At 44.9% G+C, this 20623-nt stretch overlaps 1 protein-coding gene across 12 annotated transcripts in view; it reads right to left on the bottom strand.

Moving 5' to 3' along the window:
• The window catches only part of Cadm1 (cell adhesion molecule 1), a 322515-nt gene extending 302695 nt beyond the window's left edge, over positions 1–19820 (bottom strand). For 8 of the 12 annotated variants that reach the window (XM_076925035.1, XM_076925039.1, XM_076925041.1 and 5 more), the window contains exon 1: positions 19498–19670. In XM_076925035.1, the coding sequence (XP_076781150.1) occupies positions 19498–19630 (133 nt within the window). In that variant the 5' untranslated portion in view covers positions 19631–19670. Of the gene's footprint in view, positions 1–19497 lie in introns of all 12 variants that reach the window. The other 4 variants (XM_076925036.1, XM_076925038.1, XM_076925046.1 and 1 more) reach the window with 3 other exon arrangements.
• Positions 19821–20623: the final 803 nt, after the last annotated feature.

Here is a 20623-nt window from a genome sequence, read left to right as displayed (position 1 = left end):
GCAAATTAGAAAAGGACAAAATTAAGTATCACATTTGTTTTAAATCTTAGATAACACTCAGGAGCTGCTCTAAGTTCACTGGGTTGAGCTGCAAGTCCCTTGCTGAGTGGGATCAGAGATGGAAGACCCTGGTCTGATGCCGTCCTCTACAATGCTTAATTCCATCTGGGAAATACATGCTATCCACTGGATCCCGCAGAATCCCCCTGAAGAATTAGCTAGAAGTCAATGAGCTATATGCCAGAGGAAAAATGAGAGGGTGGTCCTGAGGTTTGCAAGTCACACCTCTCTTAACATTCATAGTCTGAACATAATAAAACAAGCAGTACTTCAGGCAAATTGTTTTTCAAAGGACTTTTTCCTTTTTAGGTTAAGATTCAAAAGTTTGCTCAAATGTCCTTCTGCTGCTTCTTGGGTCTCTCAGTTATTAGGTTCCAAATCCCTGTCATTGGGCAAGCGGTGAACATGCAATAATTATTTCCTACTTCACTCTCTCTCCCGTCTCTATCATCTTTAAATCCATGGTATCTCAATCCCACTGATGTCAGTAAATCCAGACTGTCCCAACTTTTCTCTAAAACTCTTAAAACTATTTGAATGAGGTGTTGAGCAGCTGTCAGTTATGGATTTGAAAATAAAAAAAGAGCCTGAAAATTGTACGTTCAGTATAAAAAGATTAGGTGAGGCAATTCAGAATGTTTAAGAACTTTAAATCAAGTTAAAAGCAGTTACTACGGCCAGACCTCATGAAGCTCCGCTTAAGAGTCGCATTAACCTGGCAGTCAAAACTATTTAAAATGAATAATGTTTCTTTCACATTTCACTCACTTTCAGCACCATTTAAAAAAAAAAAAAAAAAAAAAAAAAAGGAAAGGGGGAAACCCACACTGAATTGACACACGGTCACACAGTCACGTAACAGTGACCTTCCGAGCTGAGCCTCCTAAGGACACAGCTAGTGTTGTTAATCCGTGCACTTGATGACCTACACCTCTCTAAAGGCTAAAAAGGGTAATTTTTCAAATGAAGAATGAAGAAAGGACAATGAAGATATTCCAGAGGCTTTTCAATCTAAAAAGCGAGAGAACGAGACAAATTCAGTTTCATACACCCACAGTGGCTGAACCCAACCTTCAATGAGACTCACTAAATTTACAGTGGCCACTGTACAGCAGAGCCTTTACCAAACCTGTGTCATCTGGTTTTTGGTGTTGTTGCTTTTTATTTGGGGGTAAGGGGAATTTTGTCAAATATGGTAATATGATGTGGCTATTTGGATCTATATTAAAATTAAATGCAACTAAGTCCATTTTCAGTACTTGATGGTTATGGGACACTAGCGGTAACTCGCTACACAACACAGACAGAGGGTATGTTCACCATCACAGAATGCTCCATAGAACAAGCACTAGAAAGGCACAGCCAGAAAAAAGGAATGGAGACTAGCCTGCAGGTTCCACAGTTCTGCTGTTGAACGAAGCCAATTTTAGACCAGATACACCCTAAAGGAAATCATGAAATACCCACAAATATGTCTTTTTTTTTTTTTTTTGTAAGATTTAGTTGTATTATTTAATTGTGTATGTGGGGCAAAGTGCCCTTGGAGGCCAGCAGTGACTGATCTGGAGCCAGAATTGCCAGCAATTGTGAGCTTCTTGAAGTGAGTGCTGGGTACCAAACCTGGGTCCTCTGTAAGAACACTAAGTGCTCTCTCTGAACTGCTAAGCTGTATCTCCAGCCCTGCCGATAGGTATAATACACGGAGAAGAGTTAGAAAATTCAGTCTGCGACTTGGCATGTTGCTGCCAATTCAATGCTTGTGCTTAGGAACTGCTATGCTTTAGAAGTGGCTCTCATCACCAACGTTTATATTTAAAATGGCTTGCCAACATAATGGTCTTGGGAGTCAGTGTCTTTCACAGAAACTGATGTCTTTCCTCACCAGCTGGAGTTCTCTCATGAGTTCATAAGTTCTCTCATGAATGGATTACATCTCAGGAGAATTTGCTGTTTTAAAGCAATATTACCTCATGTGTTTACCTCCTTCCAGTGTGACTGTGCCTTGCCAGCAGCGAAGCCTTCTTCATCTTGTCCTCAACACACCACCCTCCTTCAGGTTCGCTAACACACTCCTGCCCTGTCGTTTATAGCATCTAACCACTCACACTACTCCTGCCCTGTCTGTCTATAGCATCTAACCTATTTTATCCGCACTGGAAGCTTTAATAAATTTCTTTGCAGGGTTTTTCAAATCCACATCTCCAGTTCTACTCTCAAACTTTCTCCAACTCAAGACCCTTCCTTTCAAACTGCCTTCTTTTCAACCTCTCCTGGAGTCAGCAACAGCTCAGCTAATGTGTGCAAGCCAAGCTTACTAACCTCAACCTCTCACATATTTGTATCTTAATTAAAACACCATTTTTCTAGTCACTCGAATCCAAAACCATGGTCCACCTTCATTTCTGCTCTTTATTTTTCCTGATTCCTACTTTGCACTCAGCCACCAAATCCAGTCAGTTCTGCCTCCCGTCTCTGAACACTGCCCTGCTTCAAGCTTTCATTAGGATTAAACTATTATCCCCCAACCTAGTGCTTGGTTTCTAATCAAATCTCTAATCACTCTCAGATCCACCTCCTAAACGAAACTTGTTTTTACTTCACTATTCAAAAAGCTTTCATTAGCTCCAAATGGCTTCCTAAGTTTAATCGAAACTCAAACTCCAAGGTTTTCCACACCCCACCTTATCTTTTGCTAATCCCATTTCTCACTAGCCATTTTCACTTTTCTACCCATAAGCCTCTAGTCACGTGGTCTTCCTCAAGCATCTTACTCTTTAAAAGTATTTCCTGCACTTTCAGAACTTCATTTCAATGCAAAGCCTTTGAGACACTCCGACTCCCAAATACCTCCCTGCTGATGGGAAGTCCCCACGTGCCAAGTGATGAAAAAGCTCAACTCCTTCTCCAGTTCTCTGCTGCAGCCACATCTGCAGCAACATCTCGTGGGAGCCCAAAGTAAACAGGAAGAGAGAAAATGCCAGATAGATACACACACTCCATATCACTGCCTATAGGGGATACCCTAGATACCATGATTGCCCAATACACAGCTGCGCTCTCTCTGGCCTGCTGTTTTGAACATGAAGGCATCATTTTGTTTAAACCACTGGTATGAAACTTTAAAATAAAATAAGATAAACAAGTAAAAAGTAAAGCACACTTTCTCCAGGAAGTACCTGACATATACAGAAACGGAGGGCTTCTCGTTCGGAGATGAAGCTACTTTGCATCAGATAAATGTTGAAAAAGAAATTTGGCTTTGATCGGTTGTCCCATTCTGAGGGCATTACATACTAAGACCCCTTTCCCACCTCCCCTTTCATGCTCCTTTACTTCATGAGATGTTCAGGCCAAAATCTTGAAGATGATGACCTCATTTTTAAAATTTTTAAAGACCTAAAACTTTGGAAAATGTTCTATTGAAATACATCCCTGTATGTTCTCACCTTATGGAGGGAGGATAAAAAGATGTCAACCATAGTTTCATAATATGAAAATGGAGATCATTTTTTTGGCCAAAAAATAGGTGAAGAAAAGTCTGTTACTACCTTACTCTAAAGGTCAAAGTTTTTTGATTGATTAACACTCCTGCATGAATGGATGGCAGCCCTTGAGGAATCATCCTAAGTGAAAAGAAAACTGAACCGACAGGTTATTTAAAGAATCATCAACTTGTTTTCATGCAAATGACCAGAATAATGAAATAAGCAATCCTGCAGGCAGGATCTAGATGCAATTGTTTTAAAATAGGATACTTGAAGCATTCACCACCCAATTCCAGAAGAAACTGAAACTGATTAACTCATCTTTTCTTCTTGGATAATACCAGCCATATACCATACATTAATACACTGGCCAAATTTGTATCACAAAGGTGTCATTTTTCTTGGATATTGCCATCAAATCGTTATTAACTTGACAGTAGGTCATACTGATAAGGATATGTCTTTGAAGAATTATGGTAAGAAAAAGAAGGTTTAATGCCTTCAACTTAAAAGATTTCTCAAAAGGGCAATCCTGGAAAAAACCATCTATGGAGAAGGAGAAGCTGGCCGAGGTGGAGAACTAAAGGGAAAGCATCATTCCTCTCCAAGCCTCAGCTCATTGTGTAATCCACTCACAACGCCAAAGCAACACAAGCTGTGCAACCTACGGAGCTACCAGAGAAGCATCCGTAAAAATACTACGATCAACATCACTCAAAGTACTTAAAGCACCAGATCCAGATTACGCTGAATGCAAGCCTCAGGCAGGGGAAGAGGAGTGTGGATGGATGGCTGTAACTATGAAGACAGTGCTGGAGAAAGAAGCCATAAAAAAAAAAAAAAAAAAAAAAAAAACAAGTCCTCCCCAGGCTGCCGGGGAGGTAGACCCTGTGAGCGCATCACTCGCATCATTTCTGACAGTGAGAGAGGGGGCTGGCCACCCCCTCCTCCCCAGCACCTTCACAAGGTCACAGTGCATCAGTGGTACAAATACACTTTAAAAATATTACAGCAATAAACTCCAGTTCCTGTGGTTCCACCTCTACACTCTGGGTAAAGACCCAACTCCAAACTTCCCCTGAATTACAAGGTAACATCGAAAGCACTCTGCTCTCTTCCTGTGCGGAGACTCCCCAGTCTTCTCCGGCAACGGAAAAGAAATCGGTTTAAATGGAGACCAGTTGTAGGCAATTAACTTTATAAGCTTCATTTTGTCTCAGTCTTAATTCCTACCAACGAGTGGTCACAGAGTGAAAAGGGCTCCAGAGAAAGAGGCTGCCTCGCCCATGTTTTCAAGCACGGCAACAAGCCATTTCTCATGTGTGATCCGATTACTGTGATCTATTTTTTGATTCTGCAGCCACTGACTCCACATACATCTTTATTACCCTACTGGGAAAATTGTTACCCTGAGGTTTAAATTTCCTTATGTTCGCCACCTCTTTCAAGAATATATCTCAGTTTTAAGACAAGATTCTTCTGAAAGCCGACACAAGGAGGAGGAGATGACCTCTGAGATAAGTTTCTTGGTTTTGCTGTTACAACCTAGCAATGACTCAAAGTCCAGCTATCCCAGGACTCTGGAGTGACTAAATAAATGAGAATAGAGTCTCTTATCTGGGCTAGCAGTCTAAATCTCTCCAGCGATTGCCCAACAAGTATGAACAAACATCAGAAGCTGGTCCTCCGCTCTTCAGAATGGTTGGGCATTCTTCACTTTTTTCATCCAGGAGAGAGAAAAATCAAACTTTCGAGAATGACATCCCTAAAAGCTGTGATAGGACAACCTCTACGTTAAATTCACAAAGAGTAAGCCTGGTACAAATTTTATATCCCAACTAGGAGAATCCACAAGTGAAAAAGGATAGGACACACACCTATTGGAAATTCAATTGTGTAATAGGAAACTGGCAAATGAAGGCACACTTCGGACTGGTTCACTTTCAAGTTGGGCTCCTAGTCTGATGTAATGCCATTGTGTCCCCTGTTCATGTGCATACTGAAAGGACTTAGAAAAGTTGTAATGGGCACCTAATATCCAATTCATGTGTTAGGCACAGGCCTGTGAGTCCGGCATTGTTAAGGGTATCAATTGGGGAGGAAGAAGCTAAGTCAGGAAACTTCCCAAGCAAAGTACAATGGAGAACCACAAAATACAACCTAACAAAGACGAGAGGTCATGGAAGTTTCCTTCAAGAGCCAGTGCTGAGCTGAAGTCTCAAGTCACAAGAGTCAGTCAGAGACTGATAATGTACACCAAGCAAGAGAGGTGTCAGAGCAATAGGAATGCATTCACTTCTGTGGTCCCTGTGGGAGGAGGTAGGCCACCCAGAATGAGCAAGCCTTGCCTTAAAGTACCAAGAACACACTTAAAGATCTTAACCCTACCAGACCAAGTTCCCACTACAGCAGAAATGACGTAAACATCTACACATCATGTGCCCAGTACAAAGGAACACATCAACGCTTTTTCACATTTTGCTCAGGAGGCCAGTCAGGGGCTCAAGTTAAGCTAGAGAGTCACGATCCTTCTAGAAACAGTATTAAAGAGGCACTGCGAGGGAGGAGGCTACAAGTAACTGGACCAATTAAGGCACCGTTATACCAACTTAAATCTACTTTCTTCGGCTGCCAAATGAAGGACTTAAAACTATTAGAAGGAAGAAGATGGTGAAGGAGACAATGGCACTCTGAGGCCACACCCAGTCAAACTCCAAGGTGGATAGCAAGATTCTTCACAGGGACATCCAGGATAGACAAAGGGATAAGGGGAAGGTCTGGCTGTAGACATTACGGTTTGAAAACCATATAATTATATGCTTAAAATTACAGAGCTGGGAAGATTGATCTAGTTTGTGTCCTGGTTCTGTTATTTGCTGTTTGTGTTTCTTCTCTCTACTCCTGCTCTCAGTTCCTACCTGTAAAAGAAATCAAGAGAAGTAAGTACTTTCAAGGTGACAGTGAGCTCACGAGCAGACAGCAACTCAGACTCCCTGTTCTTGCTTCGAGGCCATGTTGGGATGATGCAGACACTGCAATGGAGATGTGCAACATGTTTTTCTTTAAAACATGGTCTGAGATTTAAATGCAAAGGGTACCTTGGTTATGCACTGCACACTTTAGAGTAGGTTATACTATGTTTTTTTGTTTGTTTGTTTGTTTGTTTGTTTGTTTTTTAAGTAGATTTGGTAGTGTACTTGTGTAATCCCAGGAAAAGAGAAGCAGAAGGATCACCTCCAGCTCAAGGCCAGTCTGGGCTAAACCGTGAGTTCCAGGCTAGAATTTCAAGACCCTTCTTAAAAAAGAAAAAGGAAGGAAGGAAGAGTTGGAGCTTCTGCTGTAATTATTCAACTTATTAGAGGGAAATGTAAATGGCTGTCGAAGCTAAGTAAAACGCAGTCAAATGTCAGAGGCTACAAGACTGCACTTCCAGAAACCAGTAAATATCAGACACACATTAGATCAGTATAGAAAGGCAGTCCTTGTTGAAAGAAATTGGAAAATTAAAAATATATACAGAATTCCACCCAAGGAAACTATTAGCTTTCTTGGTTTCTGAAACAAAGCTGAATGACAGGAGATCACTTAAATAAATGGGAAGCAGCCAGGGTGGGTCGAATAAGGAGGACATAGAGATGGACTAACACAATCTTGAAAGAGTAATAGTACCCTTAAAAAAAATGGGGGGGGGAGAAGAGAGAGAGAGAGAGAGAGAGAGAGAGAGAGAGAGAGAGAGAGAGAGAGAGAGAATGCATGTTCAAACTTGTTAACAACATATATTTTTGTCTACACAAGTAGGGTTATTTTGTTTTGAGGGTCTTGGGGTGGGGGTAGGGGGTTGTGGGGAGTGTGTAACCCTGACTGTCCTAGAACTCACTTTGTAGAGCAGGCTGGCCTCAAGCTCAGAGATTCTCCTGCTGGGATCAAAGACATGCGGCACCACTGTCAGGACAAGTAGGATCTGTTTAATGATGAAAGAAACGGGAAAGGAGAGGAGTTCTGAGATTTACTTGGTAAGATTATGGTCCACAGTGGTCTTGGTAAAGTAATTTCAAAACCCTTCCATATTAATTATAAGATACGGATGGAGCTGGGACCCAGGGTTCTCATCTGGGACAGAGGATGTAAAGAAGAATGGGAGATGGAGAAAGACAACTTGGATGCCAGGCTAGAGCAGAAGGCATCCATGTTACATGGCATGGCTGAGCTGAACAAACCTGAGATAGACAGTGTAGCCAGGTTACAGGAGTGTATGCACTGTGGACGTATGTGGGGTATGGAGATGATCACAAAAGTCCTACCTCTACCCAAGGACAAAGCTAATGAGTTCAACAACTCTCTTCTATTTGCTGAGCAGTCCTCCATCAAAAGGAAACAGGACTCCTTGGAGAAATAACTAAATCCAGTTCCAGGATAGGATTCACTCACTTAAGGTAAGCCTAGAGCCGATGACGTAGTGAAAAAGTACTTGGAAGGCTGGGCGGCAAGACGGCTCAGTGAGTACAGGTCCCTATAACCTGAGTTCAATCTCCAAGATCCACCGGCAGACCGAGAGAACCAGTTCCTCCAAGCTGTCCTCTGACCAATGCATACACACTAGAGAATGCACACGCACACACAGGCACGCGTGTACTCACATGTACAAAATAAATAAATGTAACAAAGAATTTTAACTAGCAAGGCTACATCCAGGTGAGGCAGCGGAGTTCGAAGATGCTCTCAGTGGGCCACCCTTGATGGGAGCGAGCTACTGTCAAATCACACCGAATCTCTATTTTTTAAAATCCATGAAAAAAAAAAAAGGAGTCGTGAGAAACAAGCTTGTCTCAACACAGCAATACCTCCACCTAATATGCGGATCAGAGAATGGGAAATGGCAAGTCTGTAAGCACCGGGATGATATTTGACACAGACAATTATTAGTGCTGTTGCCCTGTTAACTCAAGAAATGCTGGAAGAGAAAAGGATCAGCATTCTCAAAATTATCCTACAGACTTCTTTATTAATTACAAGGGGACAATAACAAAGAAGCTTATGATCTAGCTAAACTAAGTGATTAACTTGCTATGTTTACTCAGGGTCTAGGGAAAACCTGATAAGGAACTACAAGATGACAGTATCAGGTCAGCTATCCAGTATTCTCGCCAAAGACGCTTCATCTGAGCCAAACCAGGAGGAAAGGATCTATCTGTGCCGCCACAGAACATGCTAGAAAACAGCATATCTAGACTCAAAATGGCGGGGCCATGAAAGACACCAATTTAAAAAAAAAAAAAATCCTTTTAATGGGATGGGAGGAGTATCCCAGTGATAGAGTACTAGTCCACCATGCAGGATGCCCTGGTTGATACCTAGAACCACAAACAATAAAAAAATAAAGACATTTAAAAATAATAATAAAATAAAGGAAGAAAGAAAAGGGTGGACAATAGAGAAATGGTTTTACACTAAAAGATCCCAGGGACATGAAAACTAAATCCAGTGTGTGTTTGCTGGTGACTTCAAGATCTACACTGGGCAGAATAAAGCAACGGTAATGGGCCAATGGTACAAAGACTGTGGCCCAGATTCTAGATAATAGTAGATGTATGTCAATTGCATAGTATCGTTTCTGAAACTACACATGAAAATAGCCTTATTTTCAGGAATTCCATGACAAACATTCAAGAGTCACCTATCATGCCTGTTACTCATTTTCCTAGGGTTCAGAAAAAGAAAAACTGGGAGGATATATTTACATATTATTTAGGGATATGGCAATAATACAAATGGGCACGTCAGCAGCTGAGAGCTCTAAAGTGGATACAAATATGTATCATCATTGTACTCGGATTTCAAATTCCCTGAAATTTTCAAATTAAAAAAAAAAATGGTGAGAGAAAAAAAAAATAAAAACAAAAAAACACATATAACTACCTTCTTGGAAGACAGAAATATACCCAACAGTCTCTGGCATAAAATAGATACACAAATGAATGATCATTTTCATAAATCAAATGTTTGCTCTTCTCTACCAACCACCTTATGGGCTAGCACTACCATGTCTTTATTCAATACAGCAAATACAATATAAAAGGTTGATTAAAGTAATAAAGTCTGTGTTTAAAGGCCTGATAATTAGATTATGATCATGCTGTTTCTCTGATGTTACATGATTCCACTCACTTTATTCCTTCACTTCCCTTCAAAGCAGACTGAGAACATCTTGAATTAATCCTTTCAACATACCTTTTCAATATTGCCTAACATGTAAGGGATTTACAAATGGTTATGTATTAGTAGACATCACCCACCACCACTAGGTAGATATTTTAATAAAAAGATGGATAGACACGGATACTTCCAGCATAAACATCCCCCTGTGTGTGGTCTGCGTCAACTGCTGTCATTCTGTAAGCCAGGCTGCTTTGCTGTTCCTCGTGTTCCTTCTGTGGAAACGGAAGAAGGTTTCCGCTTGCCAACCTGGCCCCTGGATGCAGAGATCAGCTCCGGGCACAACAGCAGCTACCTACCACTCTTGTGACTGCTAACAAAGCTGGGGGGTGGGGGGCTCTTGACAAGGATGCGAGCTCACAAGATAGGCATAAGCAAAAGTGAAAGTGGGTGTCATTTAAGCTAATCTCTACTTGAACCTTTTAAGAGATAAAACCATTTGAGCAGTAATTTAGTTCTAAATTAACTTGGTTTTTTTTTTTCTCCCTATCGTTAAAGTTTTCATTGTTTAAATAAGGGTTTCTGCAAGAGAAATGAGGCGATGCTCCTGTTTTATTCAGAAGAACGGAGCTGACGAGTTGCAAGGACGACTGGGTGGTTTGACTTAACACAGGCAGATGCGGCAAAGAGCCAAATACACACACGCGGGCTGACCCTCAAGACTCTCCTCAAACACAGGAAGACAATGAAGGTTGCACCACTGTATTACCACAGTGCTAACCTTTGTGTACCAGCAAGAACTCTACCAGACAAGGAAAACCAAAGGCCCAGAGGATGGCAGATGGCAAGACCAGATCATCTGAAAGGATCCGTCAGATATCAAGTTCAACAGTGAGACTGAGAAACAAGAACTCCATGGTTTTGTTTATTGAGCCAATAATAACTTGTCCTCTATTATTATCTTCCAAAAAAAGCAACTAGAGCTGCCACAACATTGGCAAATCTGGCATGACTGTGCCGAGTTACACCACTCTACTCTCGAACCGACTAAGTTTGAACACTAACTGACAGGCCAGCGAGCACTCTCCTGCCGTCTCTCAGGTGGGTTTTTCCTGGTGACTACATGCACCAGATGTAAGCATCAAGATGCCATCTGCAAGGTGGCATTTCCCAGATCACCTTCACAGCGGCTGATCTCATACCAAGCCAGTAGATATACATAACGCCCTTTGATTTTGCTTTTTCACCCTTGAGACACGGTCCTCCTTTGAAAGAACTTCACTTGGGGCCTCAAAGTGTTACTCTGACAGACATGTCACTTACACCATTTGTTTTTAGGCTAGAGTAAAAGCATAATATTCAAACAGGTTCCACCAAAAAGCCACAATGTATTTTCAATATTCTGGAGCCTAGACATTCCATGAAAATCATGACCACAATACTGACAACTTTTCTAATTGGCATAAAGAAACACAGCCACAAACACACCTGTAAAACAAACAAACAAACAAACAAACAAACAAACAAAAAGGCCCACAGGGAGGCCTTCTTTAGAGAAGTGCAGGTTGGTTAAAATGAAAGTCAAAAGGGAAAGGTATCTACTCTCAAAGGAGATGAGGAGAGATGGCCATCCTTCACCTATGAGTCAAGACAGACAGTTAAAGGAAAACCAGAGTCGGTTTATGCCATGGCGACCAGATGCTGATGGGCAGAACCGCTCTCTTCCTCGGGTTCACAGCAGAGTCATCAGTCTTCAGTCCCATCAGGACTGGGCTGAAAAGTAATAAGAAATGAGGGCAATTAGAGAGGAGACCAGAGAGCCACTGAGGAAAGAACCAACGAAAGACAAAGCAGCTCAGAGACTGAATTTGAAGAAAGAAACAAGAATTTGAGATTAGGCTTCTGAAAGGGAAGCTCCATGATACTGTCCTGAGACGAATTCCAAGGGCAGCAGACAGAGTCCAGCTTACCTCTGAATGGCAGAGACAGTATTTGGGGAAGGGAGTGGCTAGGTACCTTCTACTGGGAAAACACAGCACATGGTGGTCACTAAGTCTCTAGAGCACCGTGAAGGAAAAATAAATCGTGGCCCATTTAATTTCAGTGTTGGGAAATGGGCTTGGTTAGGAAGGTACCTGCCTGAGATGCCTGAAGCCCTAGGTTCGGCACTGAGCACAGCTCAGTCTCCAGAGCCACATCAACAGGGCACGGCTGACGGGCACCTGTACACCTCGCGCTCAGCTGGGAAAAAGCCGATGACTACACAGCCAGTTCTTAGCCAACGGTGGAAACATGGGGCACTGTCTCAAACAATAATAATAACAAGAAAGGTCCATTTTGGAAAAGCTATCCCAACCAACATGGTATGGACAATGGGAGAGACAGGGCAGGTAAGCCCTTTGTTTTCTGGCAGATTCTTCTCCACCTCTCCAGGGATGGCATAACTTAATTCTAACTTAGTGGTGCTGTCTCATGCTAGAGAGCCGAGGGGAAATTCGACAGTCTACCTTCCCAAAGACCTCTGTGAAGATCAAGACACTTACTCTAGGCATCGACAGATGTCCACCCTCACTGGAGCACCAACCTCAAACCCTGAGGAGCCTTTAAGTCTGTTTCACAGCACCTCCACTTCAAGCTTACTTAACACTCTGAAATACCTAGATCAAAATGCTGGGTTAAATAACTGGATTCCAGTGCAGCATCTACTAAGAGATTCTCTTAACTATCCACCACAACAGCTCTTCCTTAGGGTAACCCCCTCACTCAAGGTCCCCGTGAGTCATACACAGGCTATTTTGGCATCCGCCTTTAGCAACCTTTAATACCGGGTATCTCTTATGCATAACCATCAAGGCTGTGTATCATTCTGGCCACATGAATACCTACATCTCCCTTTTGTCTATCCCTAGTCCATGGACAACTGCCCCAAGGCCTTGGAGGACGCACACTGGAAGACCTTCAAAGAAAGAAAGAAAAAGTGTTCATTAACCCCAACAGCAGCTGCTGCCTAGAGCCTGCAATTTAAATCTCTGAAAAAGAAACTGCGGCTTCTGAAATGCCAACGAGGAGGTATCACTTATGATTACAAACATTCCAGTGGGTTCTTTCCTTCATTGATGGCTTCCAGACAGACAAAAGGTTTTTTATACCATTTTGGTGACATTCCCCAAGCCCTGGATATACAAATTCCTTCATGCATTTTCTTGAACTATGGCCACATCAGGAGACAGGTTTTCACCTGACCAGGGCTACTCAGACCCCTCAACATCATCTCATAAAATTCCCTGTGCAGCTGGGAACAACAACAAAAAGCTTCAGATTTGTATCTGCAATAATGAAACCTTCAAGAAGGAGCTTTGTTAAAATCAAAATAAAGGAGCTGAAGAGATGGGTCAGGGGTTAAGAGCACTTGTTACTCTTGCACACGACCTGGTTTCAGTTCCTAGAATCCGCATAGCAACTCCAAACCGTCACCAACACCAGTTCTAGGGTATGTGACACCCACTTCTGACTTCGGTAGGTGCACACAATACACATGTAAGCAAAAATTCATATATATATATATATATATATATATATATATATATAATAAATCAATTTTATGAAAATGAATCAAAAAGAAAGGGATGTCACAAACCTTGAAAAACAGAACCAACTTATTTTCATGGGGGAAAAAAAGAAATTTCAGAAATGAACAATAAGGCTGTCCCAACGTTTCCAGCTGAAATATTAAATATATTAAATATTAAATATCATTTTTAAATGAATAGAGGCAAATATTGGAAATAATATTAGTAACTTTTTTTCTCCCCTGTTTCCCCTCAGCCCCAACCCACAAAAATAACACCAGAGTACTTACTCACAGTGAACAGCATGGGCGTCTCATGCCACAGAAGGGACTTTCATCACTTCAGTTACAGACTGAAATCAACACTTAGCCAGTTAGAAATGGAAAAAGACATTTTTTCTGTTAAGCAATAATATGCACAAAATGCAATGTCATTTATACCATGGAGGACTGAAGAGACTGGAGGGCACACACACACACACACACACACACACAAACACACGCACACGCACACATCTATATGGGATATCTCATAGCCATCAAACTAAAATAAGCTTTCCCTACAAAAGTCTGTGGATAGAGAGTAATCATTATGGGAACAACTGGAAATGGACAATTTCACCAAGGGTGCAGACCACAGTGGAGGATTAGCCACAATTACTGCATATTTATACAACCATGTTTACACAACAATAAACTCATCTTATCCCATCCAACAAAACCTTGCTCAGAATAAACTAAACCACAGGAAAGGTCCTTGGCCCAAGCAGGCATCCATTCTGCTTCCCCAGTTCCTGCTTGGTCATCACCCACTGAGACAACCCTTCATTCGGCTCCTCAGGCGCAAGGAGCAGGCAAGATTCTGTATATCCAGTTGAGAATCTGTGTAATTCAGATAATGATACCGTAATTATAAGTGAGGAAATTCATTCCGAAGTAACTGTGGAAAAATTATAGGATGCCCAAGATTTATTCAAAATAATCCAGGAGGAACAGAAGGCACAGAGGGGCAGACGATGAAGGAAGGGTGGGTAACTGGTGAAACTGGACGACGAGCTGCACGCAGAGTTAATTGGGCGTTCTTTCTGCTTTTGTGAATATTTGAAATTACCCACAACCAAGTGGGAAAAAAAAGAGAGAAAATAAGGCCAATATAAAAGTCATCCTGAAAAAAAAAATGTTTCCCTTTAAAGAAAAAGAAAATTTTCCCTTTAGCTTTTTCTCTGCAAACAACAAAGGAGAACCTGCAAAGGAAACCAAGGAAGGCTCCTGCCCTAGACTTAAGAAGAGACAAGCGAAATCTTAAAAACCAAAATATGAGCTTCCTGAAGCTTGGCTTTGGCCTATGTGACTTACTACAGCAACACAGCCCTGCGGCCTCCCATTTGAAGGCGCTCTGGATGGCATCCGCACGGTGGCTGCCAGATAAGTCCAGAGGTTGCAGAATCATTTGTCAACACTAAAGGCAAAGGTACCAAGAGCTGGTCCTTTCTTCCCAGAGGTCACTTCTTCTGATCCATGGGTTTATTACCTAGAGCAAACAATTAATCTCGCTGCCTTCAGAATACAAAATAGTTTTAGCCAAGTATCCCTCCCATGATCCGTATCTCTGGGCATCCCTGCCAGGAGGAAGAACAGAAGGTCCACTGGCTGGACATCAAGGGAACTGTCTCCATCCAAGATCTGCCGCTAACTCAGCCTCCGTTCAGCTGGGCTTCAGCAGCCTCACCTGAAAACAATGGAATTGCCTAAAAAGATTGTGGTTATCTTTTCTTTTCAAAAGTTCGATATTCATGAAAATCTCTAATGTTTTTTAAAGCATGTTGGCACTCCAACGTTTTTCCAGTGCTTTAATTTGAATATGTAAACTTCTGTATAACGCGTATGTGCAAATGTAAATGTACGCAGGTTCATATTTGTGTCAGTACGCGCACACACAGTCTGATACTATTAGGTGCTTACACGGGGCTAATTGCTTCCATCTCGAAGCGGCAAATTTTCAGTTCTGCAACAGATGTCGCTGTGTGATTTCTCCTTTCTGTGCTGGATTTTCTGTTAAAAATGCCCAGCATAATGGTCAGCAGCATTCTTCCAAAGAAAGATACACAGCACTTGAATCCTTTGGATCTCCTTCTTTTAAATTTTCTTCCTATGTGGCCAATTTCTATTCAACCACAGTATCAATTAGTTTGGCCCCTTCTAAGAAATACCCTCCCATAAAAATGGCCCTTTTGTTAAATGCACACACACACACACACACGCGCGCGCGCACACACACACACACACTCAAAAATTTAAAAATGCAATACAAACTCTATATGGCTAGCTTTAAAATGTCACAAAAACAGGCCAAATAAGAATGAGACTCAAAGCACTGATTTTTATAGTAGTATTATCAATTTTAAAGAAAAGATAAATCACTTAGCAATAGAGGCTGAAGAACTGAAATAATAAATATTAATCTCTTATGTATAAAGTTGAAATGGACCAGGTATGGGATAAAGTTTAAAAATACAATCCTAGAGCAGCATCAATGATGATTTTTAAAAATCTGGATTTTCATTTTTAAAACACCCTTAAAAATAAGCAGTTAGGCTAACACAATAATTGCAAGCTATCTTTACCTAATATTCTGACATTTACTATCTTGACATATGTCCTAGAAAAAATGATATCTCTTTCCCTTCACCCAGTGCACTGCCCAATGTTGAGTAGTCTCAACAGGTAGCTACCTAACAGTGTCTTCCAGGGAGAGCCAACAATGGCAGCAAAGATTTCAAAAATCTCCTTTGAAACCCGAGAGCCTGTTATGTTCTGGGGTTTTGGGGGGAATGGAGAGACAGAGAGGCAGGTAGTGAGTAAGGGACCAACTCCGGTAAGAATAGGAAGTCAGGAAGTAAGAGAGGAAGCCAGACTGCCCTGCCTGTTATCAGCTTCCCTGCCCGATACCCCTTTACCAGGAAAGCCACTGGGGAAAACTGGATAAAGCATGTACAACATCCATATGAATAAAGCTCTTTGTTCCAGAGAACTGCCTGCTCTTTTATTCCTCCTTTTTTCGTATTTGTTCATTTCAAAAGATTGCTCAATGGGTCTCTTGTTCCTCCAAAATGTCCTGGGCAAATAATGCAAGCTTGTCTCGTCACACAAGTCACTAAATGAAGCCTTGTGCGTCTCCAGTGACACACTGTAAATATAAAGTGGCATTAATGAGGGATATTTTATCGAAGCTATCGCAGGCAAGTGCAAGTCCCTCCTGTGACTATTCAATTTGATGCAGGAACGGCAACAATAGCAGGGCGTCACTTTTGCAAAGTCCCTGTCCCTGGTATGCAAGCTCCAGTCAGCTACAGCAAGCCAGGACTAACTGCCACCTTCACAAATCCCCCACCCATCAGCCATCTTCTCTAATCCTAAAAAGAGTAAGAGCGGGTTGGGCTACCACAGGTTCCCTCAGGATCCCAAAACAGCAGCATGCCTGCACCTTAAGCATGACTGGAGTGACTAACAAAACGTGCAGGCAATCCTATTTTGGATGCATTTCATACAGGTCTGCTTCACCCAAACAGCACAGGAGAGATGGGAGTAGATTTTCTCTGGGATGGGAGTGAGGGTTGGAGGACAGGGAGACAGGCTTCAGTTACAGAGACAAACAGAACCAGGAACCCAATACACAATGGCGGGACCTGGCTCTCTCAGCAAGGATGGTAATGAAGTTAGAAGGTAGCACCAACAGGTTTCTTTAAAACCCAGGGAAGAGGCCTCTGAGAAAGCTTTAACTTAACATCTGAGGAAAAGAAGTCCTAAGGTGTCCATCTGAAATTGATCCCTGCGGCATGGAATCTAGAGCTTTGCTAAGACTCTCAAACTGTATACATACATGCATGCATGCATACACACACACACAAACACAGCACTCACAACATTAAAGAAAGTCATCTCATCTCCTAGCTACAAATCAAACCCAATTACTTTCTAATTTGAACACAATCTGATAAGCGGCGAACAAACAGGGATGTACACAAGAGCAAGAAGCTGCTTCCATGGTAACTGGCAACAGAATTTTCCTGTAGCTTTGACATGCACGGTTGAGTTCCAGACCGTTTCTTTCTAAGTCAGCACACATCCCTCGCCGGGAAGGCAACTTCTCATGGAGAGATAGTACAAATATAGTAGTGTTGTTACTACCCAGAGCCTTCAATGGGCAGGCTTGACAAGGGAGGATAATCTAATCCTACTCTGCTGGTTTAGTGACATTGCGTGGCTCCCATTTTTAGTCGAAAAGCAATATCCCGGGCCAGCGCTTCCCTCCCCCACCCTTGGTTCTGCAGCCAATACAAGTCTATTGTTGCCTCTGTAATGCGCCAGTTACCCAGCCTTTACTCACGCTCACGTTTAACTGACACTGGCGCTTTTTACAATGCAGCACGAGGGATCTCTTTCGGGAACACTCTATCGAACCCTTCCAGTCAGTGGCATCACCAGAAATTAAGTTGTAACCACACCGGCTTCGGTTAAACCTAATTATCTCGTAACTCATAAATTAAGAATTCACAGAAGAAAAACATATAAACATCCGGAGACAGAACGTAGCATGGAAGACAAAATTCTCAAGCTGGAATGGAAGGTGCTGCTAGGATCCCACCCTTAGAACCTCAATTGGTTCTTCAAGCCCAGTTCCTCCGCAAGCCTTTTTATAATGGGGGTGTGGGGGCGTCAAATCAACCAACCTGGCATCCCCTAAAATCCGAAGCTAGCATTCCCAAGCATCCCCCCTCTCCAACAGCGTGTCTCCTGCGGTGTTTACATAACTATGTGTCCTCTAGCGTGTAAACAAAAGACACAACCCAAGCAGAAAGGCGCCCCCGGAACCGCAGGCTGGCTGGCCCAGCGCTGCATCCTCCCGGGCTGGGGGCTCCGCAGGTGGGGGATGAGCTCGTGGCATCCTCCACCACTTGTTGCTCCCGGGTCCTGCAGCTCGGAGCTGCGAGGGGTTTTGCAGGCAGAGCCCTAGCGCATCCCCTCGCGCAGACGCCCGCTCGCCACCGCCCGGTTGCCGCTCGGTCCCGCCGGTCGCCAGGAGGCAGCGGCAGGCAGTACAGCAGCACGGGGACGCTGTGCGGCGGGCAAGAGCGGCGAGGTGGCGGGAAGGCGGGCGCAGCGCGGCCGGCCGGCCTCTCCGGTGGGGAAGAGCTCCCGGCTCCCTTTTGTTAGCAAATGCAAACACTGCCCTCTTCTTTCGCGACCGCGCCAGCGCGCCCGGCACCGGGGCAGCCACACGCGGGGCTCCTGCCAAGCGCTCGGCGTCTTCAGGGAAGGCGCGGCGCTCGCCGAGCCGCCGCCACCCGGGCAGATTCTCAAGACGGCCAGCCACGCGGGGAGCGCCCCGAGGCCCGCAGGGCGCACGCCCGGCCGCAGAGGCCGCGAACGCCCCCGCCACCACCTGCGGGCCGCTTGCCCGAAGGACACGCAGCCGGGAAATCCCGGATTCCCACTCGCGGCAGAGGCCTCGGTGGCGCGGACAGGTTGCGGGCTCCAAGAGCCCTCCTGCAGCGGCGGCGACGAGCTGCCGCCCCCGAGCCGGGAACTTTCCCTGCCTGGATTCCGGCCAAGCCGACCCGCAGCCTAGCGGAGGGGGCCGAGGAGCAGCGCTCGGCTGGAGGGAAACACGAGAGGCGTGCAGCTCTCGGGCGGGGGACCTGCCTGCAGAGCGCGGGCAAGCCGGGGAGAGGACACGACGGTGGGGATGTCCTGGGGACCCGGGAAGGAGAAAGCTTCGGGGAATGGAGAATCGATCGGAGGGCCGAGCTGGAACGGAGGGGGCGAGAGCTAAGCCCGGGGACACAGGAGGACCTGCAAGTTCCAGGGACAAGAGCGAGTTTCGGAGGGTCCGGAAGGTTCGGGGCGCCTCCGAGGGCTCCCCTTCCCCCCACGCGCTAGCCCCCCGGCCCCGAGCCCACTCCACTCAGCACCCCGCGCTACGCCAGAAGAAGAGGTGTGGGTGCAGCCATCCCTGAGGGCGCCCATCCGCAGCCGCCGGGCAGGAGAGAAGGGGCGCCGACCCCTCGGCCCCTTCCATCGCAGCCCCGACTTTCCTTGCCACGCTCCCGCCGCTTTGGATTTAGGAAGTGGGGGGAGGTTGTCATGGAAACGTCCCCCCTTCCATAGCTACGGCTCCTGGGGGTGCCCGGGGGGGTTTTCGGGACCAATCCGCGGGTGTTCACAACCTACCTGTGGGGATCAGTGCCGCGGCCGAGAGGAGCAACAGCAGGAGCCGGAGCCGGAGCCCTGGAGGTGCCGCTGCCGCCGCCACAGCCGCTGCCGCCGCACACTGGGATCCGCTCGGCAGCACAGCACTCGCCATGTCGGGCACCTGCCTCAGACTGGCGGCGGTGGCTGCCTCCCGAGCCCGAGCGGACAGCTAATGAGATGCTAATGAGATGCTCTGAAGGCGGAGTTAGGAGCGACCAATCCTGGCACCGCGAGCCCAACCCGGCTCTCAGAGGACTAGCCCCCTCCCCCACCCCGCCCCCTGGCGCTAGCGTTCGGCCGCGCGCCCGCGCCACCTAGGGGCGGGGCCGAGGGGAGGAGCCTATGCAAATATGTTTACGTTAAAATTCCGCCTCGCTTCCCCGAAGCAGAAGAACCTGTGCTGCCCCGCGCCTAGCACGGTGGCTGGGGAGGGGGTTGCAGCTTCAGGAGGCGGGTCTCTACCTTCCGTGTACCTTTACTAGGAACCTTTAAGCCGCTCGCCCAGGCGGACTCATGCTCCGAGAATCTCCCCGGGAGGCTCCTGGGCCCGGGCACTGCGTGTGCATCGGCCTGTGGAAGTCACTCGTTACAAAATTTCCTTTCCCTCACCTTGCACGAAGGAATAAGATCTTTGGGAAAGCGGGGAGTGGAGAGTACGAATGCAGGTCCCCGGATTGACAAAACAATCTGAGAGAAGTGCATGCGTGCTTTGCACGTCCGGCGAAGCAGGAGAGCCCGCTCAACAACCTAGCGGCAGACTAGGGGATAGTTGGGAGACTGAAACCGTGGAATCGGGGTTCTGGGGATTTTCAAGTGGATGTTTGGCTGTAGATTCTGGTGAAAGGTAAACCAAGGTGGGTATACTCAGGCTTCCCAGCTTGTTTTAAGTCTCCTTCCCATGTTTAATAGATTATAGCATATAAGTAATATGATATATTTAAGATTACACGCACACAAAAACAACAACAAAAATCTACCGGTCAGGTTTGTGGGGAAGGGAATGTAGGGAACCGAGTGCGGCAAGGATAATCAGTCGAGTTCCTCCTGTAGGGCTCGAATCAATTCCCTCCTCTCCTATGCTTCCAGTCCTTTCTAAGGCATCTAG

The sequence above is a fragment of the Arvicanthis niloticus genome, chromosome 26 (assembly GCF_011762505.2).
Source record: "Arvicanthis niloticus isolate mArvNil1 chromosome 26, mArvNil1.pat.X, whole genome shotgun sequence".
NCBI classification, from domain to species: Eukaryota; Metazoa; Chordata; class Mammalia; order Rodentia; family Muridae; genus Arvicanthis; species Arvicanthis niloticus.
This window is presented reverse-complemented; position numbering and strand designations above follow the sequence as displayed.